This window comes from Octopus bimaculoides, chromosome 18, assembly GCF_046866305.1.
Source record: "Octopus bimaculoides isolate indiv1 chromosome 18, ASM4686630v1, whole genome shotgun sequence".
Classification (NCBI taxonomy): domain Eukaryota; kingdom Metazoa; phylum Mollusca; class Cephalopoda; order Octopoda; family Octopodidae; genus Octopus; species Octopus bimaculoides.
This window is the reverse complement of record NC_142945.1, coordinates 52,758,002-52,768,001: the sequence shown is the minus strand read 5'-3', so window position 1 is coordinate 52,768,001 and position 10,000 is coordinate 52,758,002. Positions and strand designations below refer to the sequence as shown.

At 41.3% G+C, this 10,000-nt stretch overlaps 1 protein-coding gene across 1 annotated transcript in view; it reads left to right on the top strand.

Moving 5' to 3' along the window:
• LOC106873045 (prostatic acid phosphatase) overlaps window positions 1-10,000 on the top strand; it is a 26,260-nt gene that overhangs the window by 15,020 nt on the left and 1,240 nt on the right. The window contains exons 6-10 of the mRNA XM_014920252.3: window positions 1,333-1,422; window positions 3,202-3,325; window positions 3,596-3,684; window positions 4,743-4,935; window positions 7,436-7,540. Coding sequence (XP_014775738.1) covers window positions 1,333-1,422; window positions 3,202-3,325; window positions 3,596-3,684; window positions 4,743-4,935; window positions 7,436-7,540 — 601 coding nt within the window. The remainder of the gene's footprint in view (window positions 1-1,332; window positions 1,423-3,201; window positions 3,326-3,595; window positions 3,685-4,742; window positions 4,936-7,435; window positions 7,541-10,000) is intronic.

Below are 10,000 nucleotides of genomic sequence, written 5' to 3'. Positions count from 1 at the left end.
TATATATCATGGCAGTGAAATTTGACTGGTATGCAGTCATCGGATACCCACCACTGATGAGATCCAGTAGATGGAAATCTCATAATAAGGGAATTCCAGCACCCATAACAGACAATTCTCATCTGCTATGATTTGTGCCAGTGCCTTTATGCACCATCATTCCAGGGTGAAAAACTAGAGGTAGTCGATAGCTTCCGCTATCTGGGCGACCAAGTTAGTAGTGGGGGTGGGTGCGCTGAAAGTGTAGCTGCTAGAATAAGAATAGCCTGGGCAAAGTTTAGAGAGCTCTTACCCCTGCTGGCGACAAAGGGACTCTCACTCAGAGTAAAAGGCAGACTGTATGACGCATGCGTACGAACAACCATGCTACATGGCAGTGAAACATGGGCTGTAACTGCTGAGGACATACGTAAGCTCGCAAGGAATGAAGCCAGTATGCTCCGTTGGATGTGTAATGTCAATGTGAATACCCGTCAGAGTGTAAGTATCTTGAGAGAAAAGCTGAACATTAGAAGCATCAGTTGTGGCGTGCAAGAGAGACGATTGCGCTGGTATGGACATGTGGTGAGAATGGAGGAGGATAGCTGCGTGAAAAAGTGCCACACCCTAACAGTTGAGGGAACCCGTGGAAGAGGTAGGCCCAGGAAGACCTGGGCTGAGGTGGTGAGGCAAGACCTTCGTACATTGGGCCTCACCGAGGCGATGACTACGGACCGAGACTTTTGGAAATGTGCTGTGCGTGAGAAGACCCGGCTAGCCAAGTAAGATCGTTGCCAGTGCCCCTGGACTGGTTCTTGTGCGGGTGGCACATGAGATGCACCATTTTGAGCGTGGCCGTTACCAGTACCGCCTGACTGGCTCCTGTAGGATTTTCGAGCAAGATCGTTGCCAGTGCCCCTGGACTGGCTTGTGCGGGTGGCACATAAAAGACACCATTTCGAGCGTGGCCGTTTTCGTGCGGGTGACATGTAAAAGCACCCACTACACTCTCTGAGTGGTTGGCGTTAGGAAGGGCATCCAGCTGTAGAAACTCTGCCAAATCAGACTGGAGCCTGGTGTTGCCATCCGGTTTCACCAGTCCTCAGTCAAATCGTCCAACCCATGCTAGCATGGAAAGCGGACGTTAAACGATGATGATGATGATGATGATGATGTGTCTATGTGAAAGGATCTCTCAAGACTAATAATGCAGTGTTCAGCGTTCAAACATGACATCCACATTAAGTTGGATATAAAGATTACCTTTTGGTACTAACACTGCTTCCGTTGGTAATAAAGGAATAATTCTTTCGAATGTGTACATTTACGGCTGTTTTGATATTTTCTTTGCAGCCCTTCTATGAGTTTCTTAGTCGGGTCACTGGTGGTCCCAAAGAAAACATCAGTTATGTTTGGATGCTGGCTGACACTTTAATTTGCGAGGTAAGTTCAATTTTTTTCCCAACAATATATTATTATATTTTTAATTACATAATGTTTTAGTATTAGTGAGTAGTGAGTCCCCTGCACATTACTGTCTTAGTCTCTATCTCTAGGGCTCATACAGCCTGGTACCCAGTTCCTTTTGAACAGGATGTCAGTCTGTTTCTGGTTTACTCATTTACAGTTGAGAGGACTAGAGCAGTGTGAAGTGATGTCTTGCTTAAGAATACAATGTTTTGCCCTGCCTGAGAATTGAAACCACAATCTCACAATCATGAGTGCAATGGCCTAACCACCAGGCTACTCTCCTCAACGTTTTCATCTTGAAATATGAAACAGGCACAGGCATGGCTGTTTGGTAAGGAGCTTGCCTACCAACCAGTCACCTTACATGACCCCTTGACGACCAAGTGACTTGTACTAAAGCCATGGGCCAACCAAAGCCTTGTGAATGGATGTGGTAGATGGTATATATATATATATATATATATATTCGCACACATGTGTGTATGTGTCTTTGTGTGTATGTTTGTCCCCGCTGCTTGAGAACTAGTGTTGGTGTGTTAACATCTTTGTAACTTAGCAGTTTGGCAAAAGAGAGCAGAGGAATTATTACCAAGCTTTTAAAAAATAAGTACCGGGATCGATACATTCAACTAAAAATTTCCCAAGGCATTGCCCCAGCATGGACACAGTGTCATGACTGAAACAAGGAAAAGATAAAAAAAAAGTTGTCTGAAGTTCATGAAATCTATCCAGACGCAGGACATGGCTACGTAGCTAAGAAGTCTGCTTCAAGCCTTGTGGTTTGGGGTTCAGTCCTGCTATAAGCCAACCAAATCCTTGTAAATGAATTTTGTAGACAGAAACTGAACGAAGCCCAAATAGAAAGATTTTATTGATGGGTTGCCTTCTGCATAAAGAACTGAGAAGAAGTCATTAGTGCTAATAAAAATTGTTCCCAAAATGGGGCAAGGGAGAGAACTGTGAAATTTTAATTGTTCAGATATTAAACAGAGTTATGCCTAAAGGGAGAAGTGTGTCGTGATCTTTGATAGCTATGGTGATGACTCCATTCATATTTTGGTTTTATCAGTGAAATAAAGACCATAAAATCACTTAAACACTTTGTTGATTAAGGTATGAAAATTATTTAGTGATTTGGCTACATAAAATGATGATACTGGAAAATTTCCCAAGGGTTCCTTCTGTATACAGGATACATAGCCAAGTGCAGGCTATCATGGTTAATGCAGTGAGTCAGAACTGTTAGGAGCATGACATAAATATTTTTGGTAACATCTATTCTTGGAAGGGTCTTTGGAGTAGAGATCCTCATGAAGATAATCCAACCATCTCATTCTTCGTCTACCTCTACATTTTCGGTCAGTGGGCTCAGCTTGAAGAATCTGTTTTCTGATCCTTTCCTGCAATTATTTAGTAAATAACATTATTTGGATGGAAGAATTCTTCAATTCTATTTAGAACTTTCTCTTCACTTTTAGTCATGAAGTTATTTTACTAAATTATTTTCAAAAATTAATTTGAAGCAAAAACACTGTTTCAATAGAAATATGATAAAAAGAAAAAATGGGTTAAAAACCAAACAAAACGAACAACACATGTGACAATATTAATTGGTTTAAGGATGAATTGGTAAAAAAATTTATTATAAAATATGTCTGAAAGTAGATTTTTCTGTTTCCAACATTTTAAGAATTTTGATTTTTATTATATATTTATTTGTTTCTGTTGGTGTTTTTATTTTGCATTTTACAGGGTCATCACAATTTCAGTAAGCCATCCTGGTTAAATGAAACCGTTTACAATAAGCTCATTGATCTTAATACCTTGTCATTTACACTTCTCTTCGGAACCCCTGAAATGGCTCGATTGAAAGGAGGTAAGTTCATCTTGACTGCTATAATCATAATAATGGTAATTTCTACTATAGGCTCAAGGCCTGAAATTTTGAGGGGAAGGGTATTACATTGGCCCTAATGCTTAATTGGTACTTATTTCATCAGGTCTGGAAAATATGACAGAGAAGATAAGGGGTTTAGTAAGAGATTCAATCACACATCTTCTAAATTGGGACCAGTCTTGGAATCATCAATGACTTACTTTGAAATTAAACCTTTTTACCAAAATATTTTATTTCTATAAATTTCAGGTCCTCTGCTGCAAAAAATGTTGAACAATATGCAGAAAAAAATCCACTCAAAACCAGATTTCAAGACAAAACTCTTCATGTATTCAGCTGTGAGTAATTTCTTTTAAATACCAAATTTATTGGGTTTCACCCAATTCTGTCGTTTAACTCGTTACCATTCATAAATAATTGTCAAATTTAATCCTTATTTATTCACATCGTTTTGAATTAATCATGTGATTATATCATAACTTTCAGATTTCCATGATGGGATTATTTTTGAATGACATTGTAGGGTAGGTGTGATAGGCCAGACCTAGCCAGTCTGAACCCAATTTTTTAATGATGTTGTAGGGTAGGTGTGATAGGCTGGATCCAGCCAGTTTGAACCTAAAACAGGCAAATATTTTGACTGGATTTGGCCGGTCTAAATACTAAAGGGCTAAGCGCTTATCTTTTACTCGTTTTTCTCATTGGAATGTGGCCATGCTGGGGCGCTGTCTGAAGAGCTTGACCTCAGTGCCCCACTACTTATATTTTTTAATGTCTGGTACTTATTCTGTCATTCTGTTTGCCAAACCACTAAGCTACAAAGACACAAACAAGCCACCACTGGTTATCTCGTGGTCGTGGGAGGGGTTGCAAATGCAAAAACACACATGTACCACAGATATCAAAGACTTGGAATGATAAAGGACTAAATACTTGTGAAGCATTTTATGCAATGAACAAATGAAACTCCTGAGCCACTGCCTCTTATTTCTCTTCATCATTTAACATCCATTTTTGTATGTTTGCATCAGTTGGACAGAGTATATTGATGCAGATTCTTTTTGGTTGGGTACCCTTGCTGTCACCAACACTCACCTGTTGGTGACAGCATGATAGTAACAATCATTTCACAACTATCACACGATGTCAAGACAAGGAGACACATGCACATGCGTATGCTCATACAACAGGCTTCTTTCAGTTTCCATCTAGCAAGTTCACTCATAAGGCTTCTGATTGCCTCAGGGCTAAAGCAGAAAACATCTCTTGCCCAAGGTGCCACGAAGTGGGACTAAACCTGAAATCACATGGTTTGAAAGCAAACTTCTTACCACGGGGCCCCATCTGCCCCTTTATGTAGCAGCTATGTTACCTTTTGATCTCTCTTGTTTTCCAGCATGATAAGACTGTTGCGGCTTTGAGTCATGCTATGAAGATCTTCAACCACGTCCTGCCTCCTTATGCATCCACATTGATTCTTGAACTTCATCAAAACCAAGAGAATAACTACTTTGTCCGCATCCTTTACAAAAATACGACTGCAGATTTATACAATTACATGCAACCACCCACACACCTGAAATTGAAAGGTTAGTCTATGGCTCTTATGCTGTTCATTTTTAATATTCGTTTATCCATATATTTAATTATTGATATCATAAATTAATTATAATGAAGAGTTGTTACTTCATCATCATCATCATCGTTTAACGTCCGCTTTCCATGCTAGCATGGGTTGGACGATTTGACTGAGGACTGGTGAAACCGGATGGCAACACCAGGCTCCAATCTAAATTTCGCAGAGTTTCTACAGCTGGATGCCCTTCCTAACGCCAACCACTCAGAGAGTGTAGTAGGTGCTTTTACGTGTCACCTGCACGAAGGCCAGTCAGGCGATACTGGCAACGGCCACACTCGAAATGGTGTCTTTTATGTGCCACCCACACAAGCCAGTCCAGGGGCACTGGCAACGATCTCGCTCGAAAATCCTACGAAGGCCAGTCAGGCGGTACTGGCAACGGCCACGCTCAAAATGGTGCATCTTATGTGCCACCCGCACAAGAGCCAGTCCAGGGGCACTGGCAACGATCTTACTTGGCTTGCCGAGTCTTCTCACGCACAGCACATTTCCAAAGGTCTCGGTCAGTAGTCATCGCCTCGGTGAGGCCCAATGTACGAAGGTCTTGCCTCACCACCTCAGCCCAGGTCTTCCTGGGCCTACCTCTTCCACGGGTTCCCTCAACTGTTAGGGTGTGGCACTTTTTCAGGCAGCTATCCTCATCCATTCTCACCACATGTCCATACCAGCGCAATCGTCTCTCTTGCACACCACAACTGATGCTTCTAATGTTCACCTTTTCTCTCAAGATACTTACACTCTGACGGGGATTCACATTGACATTACACATCCAACGGAGCATACTGGCTTCATTCCTTGCGAGCTTACGCATGTCCTCAGCAGTTACAGCCCATGTTTCACTGCCATGTAGCATGGCTATTCGTACACATGTGTCATACAGTCTGCCTTTTACTCTGAGCGAGAGTCCCTTTGTCTCCAGCAGAGCTAAGAGCTCTCTAAACTTTGCCCAGGCTATTCTTATTCTAGCAGCTACACTTTCAGCGCACCCACCCCCACTACTAACTTGGTCGCTCAGATAGAGGAAGCTATCGACTACCTCTAGTTTTTCACCCTGGAATGAGATAGAAGTTGTTTCCTGTTTGTTTACAGTCTTTATTGCACCTGAACATCTGCCACATACAAAAACTAACATCCTAGTTAACCTGCCTTTGATGTTGCTGCACCTCTTATGTGTCCATAGCTTGCACTGGGTACATCTTATAGAGTTACTACTTACCCCTTTTCTACATACTGAGCAGGGCCATCTACCTGAAGGGGTTTGTGTTTTATCTACCTTCCTACTTATTAGGAATTTGGTTTTAGCTAGGTTGACTCTAAGGCCCTTCAATTCTAGACCTTGCTTCCACACCTGAAACTTCTCCTCTAGTTCTGATAGTGACTCCGCAATTAGGGCAAGGTCATCAGCATAGAGGAGCTCCCAGAGGCAACCTGTCTTGAACTCCTCTGTGATTGCCTGGAGGACTATGATAAATAGGAGGGGGCTGAGGACGGAACCTTGGTGGACCCCTACCTCTACCCGGAATTCATTGCTGTACTCATTTCCAACCCTCACCTTACTGGCAGCATCTCTGTACATGGCTCGCACAGCTCTCACTAACCATTCTTCTATCCCAAGTTTCCTCATTGACCACCAGATAAGGGATCGGGGGACCCTGTCAAAGGTTTTCTCCATGTCAACGAAAGCCAGGTACAGAGGTTTATCCTTGGCTAGGTATTTCTCCTGCAGCTGTCTTACTAGAAATAAGGCATCAGTAGTGCTTTTACCTGGCACGAACTCAAACTGCATCTCATCTGAATTGATTCGCTCCCTAATTAGTTGGGCTATGACCCTCTCCGTAACTCTCATAACCTGATCTAACAGCTTGATGCCTCTGTAATTATTTGTATCTAAAGCGTCACCTTTACCTTTGTAGCAGTTGACTATGGTGCTGCTACACCAGTCATTGGGTATGACTCCTTCGTGTAACACCTGGTTCGTAATAAGGGTGACTAGGCTGTAGCCAACACTGCCAGATATTTTGAGCATCTCTGCAGTGATTCCTGATGGGCCGGGGGCTTTCCCTGTCTTCATACTCTTAATTGCTTTATCTACCCTTGTACTATCAACTCGGATAGCTGGTCCCTCTATTGGGTCGACATACGGCAGGCTCTCTTCCTCCCATTCATTCTCTTTATTAAGCAATCTATCGTAGTGGCATCTCCAGACCTCTTTCTTTGCAGCCTCATTTAGTGCAAGCATACCATCATCCATGCGAACACATTTCTCTCCTACGACATCACTATTCTCTCTCCTACACTGTCTTGCAACACGAAATACCTCGAGTCTTTGGTCCTCACGGCGCAGAACATTGGCAAATCTTTTCTCATCTGCTTCCCCTCTGGCTAAATAATCAATATAATAAAGTATTTATCAATTTTCTCCATTTCTGTCTTTTTCTTTTTGTTTCCAGATTGCCCCTTGGACTGTCCTTTTGAAATGTTTGTAGAACTTACAAAAGATGCCATCCCAACAGATTGGGTGAAAGAATGCCAAATTCCTGCATTATTTGAAACATGTAAGACTTCAAAACCCATTTTATTCTTCACAGTTTTATATTATCACAACTTTTGTCATCGTTTCATATCTGTTTTCAATGCTGGCATGGGTTGGACGGTTTGACAGGAGTTGACAAGCCAGCGGACTACACCAAGCTCTAATTTCCTTCCAAAAGACAAGGGAGAAAACACAACACCCTTGACCCCTGAATGCTATTAATAGAGTGGATTCCGTTACAGATACCCAAGGGCCAGTTCGTGATTTAAAACCATGTTGTATATTAGATGTTGACTGTTAAAGAACAAGAATGGTTTCTAAAGTTAGGCTTTCCCACAGTTTCCATTCTTCTTCTTATTGCACTCTTTCCTCCTGTGTTCCTATCTCACAAGGATAATCCTTGCTGTTTCGTCTTTTCTGTCATCATCATCTTCATCATTATCATTTGACATCCTCGTTTCTGTGTTTGCATGGATCAGACATATGACACTATTCATCTTTGCTATCATCATCATCACTATCATCGTTATCATTTTAGTCTCTACTTTTCCATGCTTACTTGGGTCAAACAAAGCTATGCTGGGGCAGTGTTTTCTACATCTGGATGCCTTTCCTGTCACCAGCCTCCATTTGTTTCTAAGTAGAGACATGTGGCTTAGTGGTCAGGGGGTAAGATTGTGGTTTCGATTCTTGGACCGAGCAACGTATTGTGTTCTTGAGCAAGACACTTCATTTCATGTTGCTCCAGTCCAATCAGCTGGACTGAGCGACAGATTCCCATCCCATCCCATCCCATCCGGGGTAGGGAATTCTCACGCCATGGAAACCAGGAAAACAGCTCATATGAATCGTCATGGTTCGAGAAGGTTTTAACTTTTACTTCTTTCCAAACAGGGTCAAAGCAATAATCTTTTGCTCTTTCCAAACAGGGTCAAAGCAATAATCTTTTGCTCTTTCCAAACAGGGTCAAAGCAATAATCTTTTGCTCTTTCCAAGCAGGGTCAAAGCAATAATCTTTTGCTCTTTCCAAGCAGGGTCAAAGCAATAATCTTTTGCTCTTTCCAAGCAGGGTCAAAGCAATAATCTTTTGCTCTTTCCAAACAGGGTCAAAGCAATAATCTTTTGCTCTTTCCAAACAGGGTCAAAGCAATAATCTTTTGCTCTTTCCAAACAGGGTCAAAGCAATAATCTTTTCGCTGAAAACTGGAAACAAATGACATTCTATGAATGAGCCTTTTGCTTACAAAGACTGCACAATGTATCGAGAAGCCTGGACAATACTGTATATAGTTATCTAGGACTGCATTACCTAATGTGTCCTTACATTTTTTTCAGACAGTAGTTTATGACTTGAATGAGATAATTTGGCTGCTATTTTTAGTACAGTGTGATTCAATATGAGTGTCTCTCTCACTGGCTTTAGGCTTACAGCTTATTGATTTTCTTAATAATAGCATGTTTGATTAACTTTAGATAATCTCCAGGCACTGTCTGCATTATAGGCAATACATGTGTGGCTATTAACATCTCTGGTGCATTAAATAGCTCATTATCTGTTTAATTAACCAACTATAAATAAATACTTAATTATGGAAGAAAACACTACATTAGTTCAACAGCTAATGTTATCTGTATTATTTTTATCATTTGAATCGTTGGACAAAATTGGGCAAAATGCCTGGTGGAATTTTTTGCAGTTGTTTACATTCTGAGTTCAAGTCCTGTTAATTTTGCCTTTCATCCCTCTGACTGGTACTTAAAATTAAGTACCAATCAAGTACTGAGGTTGATGCAGTCAACAAACCTTCTTCCCTAAAAGTACAAAATTTCAAACTTGTGCCTATTTTAGGGACTGTTGTTACAGACCGGATCTTTAGGGCATCAAACAAAGTGCTTGGTCTCATTTCTTCTTGCTTTACATTCTGAGATCAAGACCTGCTAAAGGCAATCTCACCTTTCATCCATTTGGGGTTGATAAAATAAGTACTAATTGAACTCTGGGGTTGGTGTAATCAATTTTCCTCTCACACCAAAATTACCGTCTTTATTATTATTATTATTATTATTATTGCTGGTGCTGCATAAAAAGCACCCAGTACATTCTATAAAGTGGTTGGCATTAGGAAGGGCATCCAGTTCTAGAAACCATGTTAAAACAGATGACAAGAGCCTAAGGTAGCCCCCACTCCATCCCAGCTTCCCAGCTCCAGTCAAACCATCTAACCCATGCCAGCATGGAAAATAGACATTAAATGATGATGATGATCATCATGATGATGGTGATGATATTATAGGTATGTAAACTTGTTGACATATTTGCCTTTGTCTTTTCTGAGATTGACAAGTTATGCTTGGACTCCACCAATTGACGTGGCTTTGTTCTTTTCAGCGCTGATCTGCAGACTTGCTGTCATCCTCCCCAACTGTAAAGGCTAACTGTCATGGCCTGTAGTGTGCATCTCTGTCAGAGCTTAGTAATGCC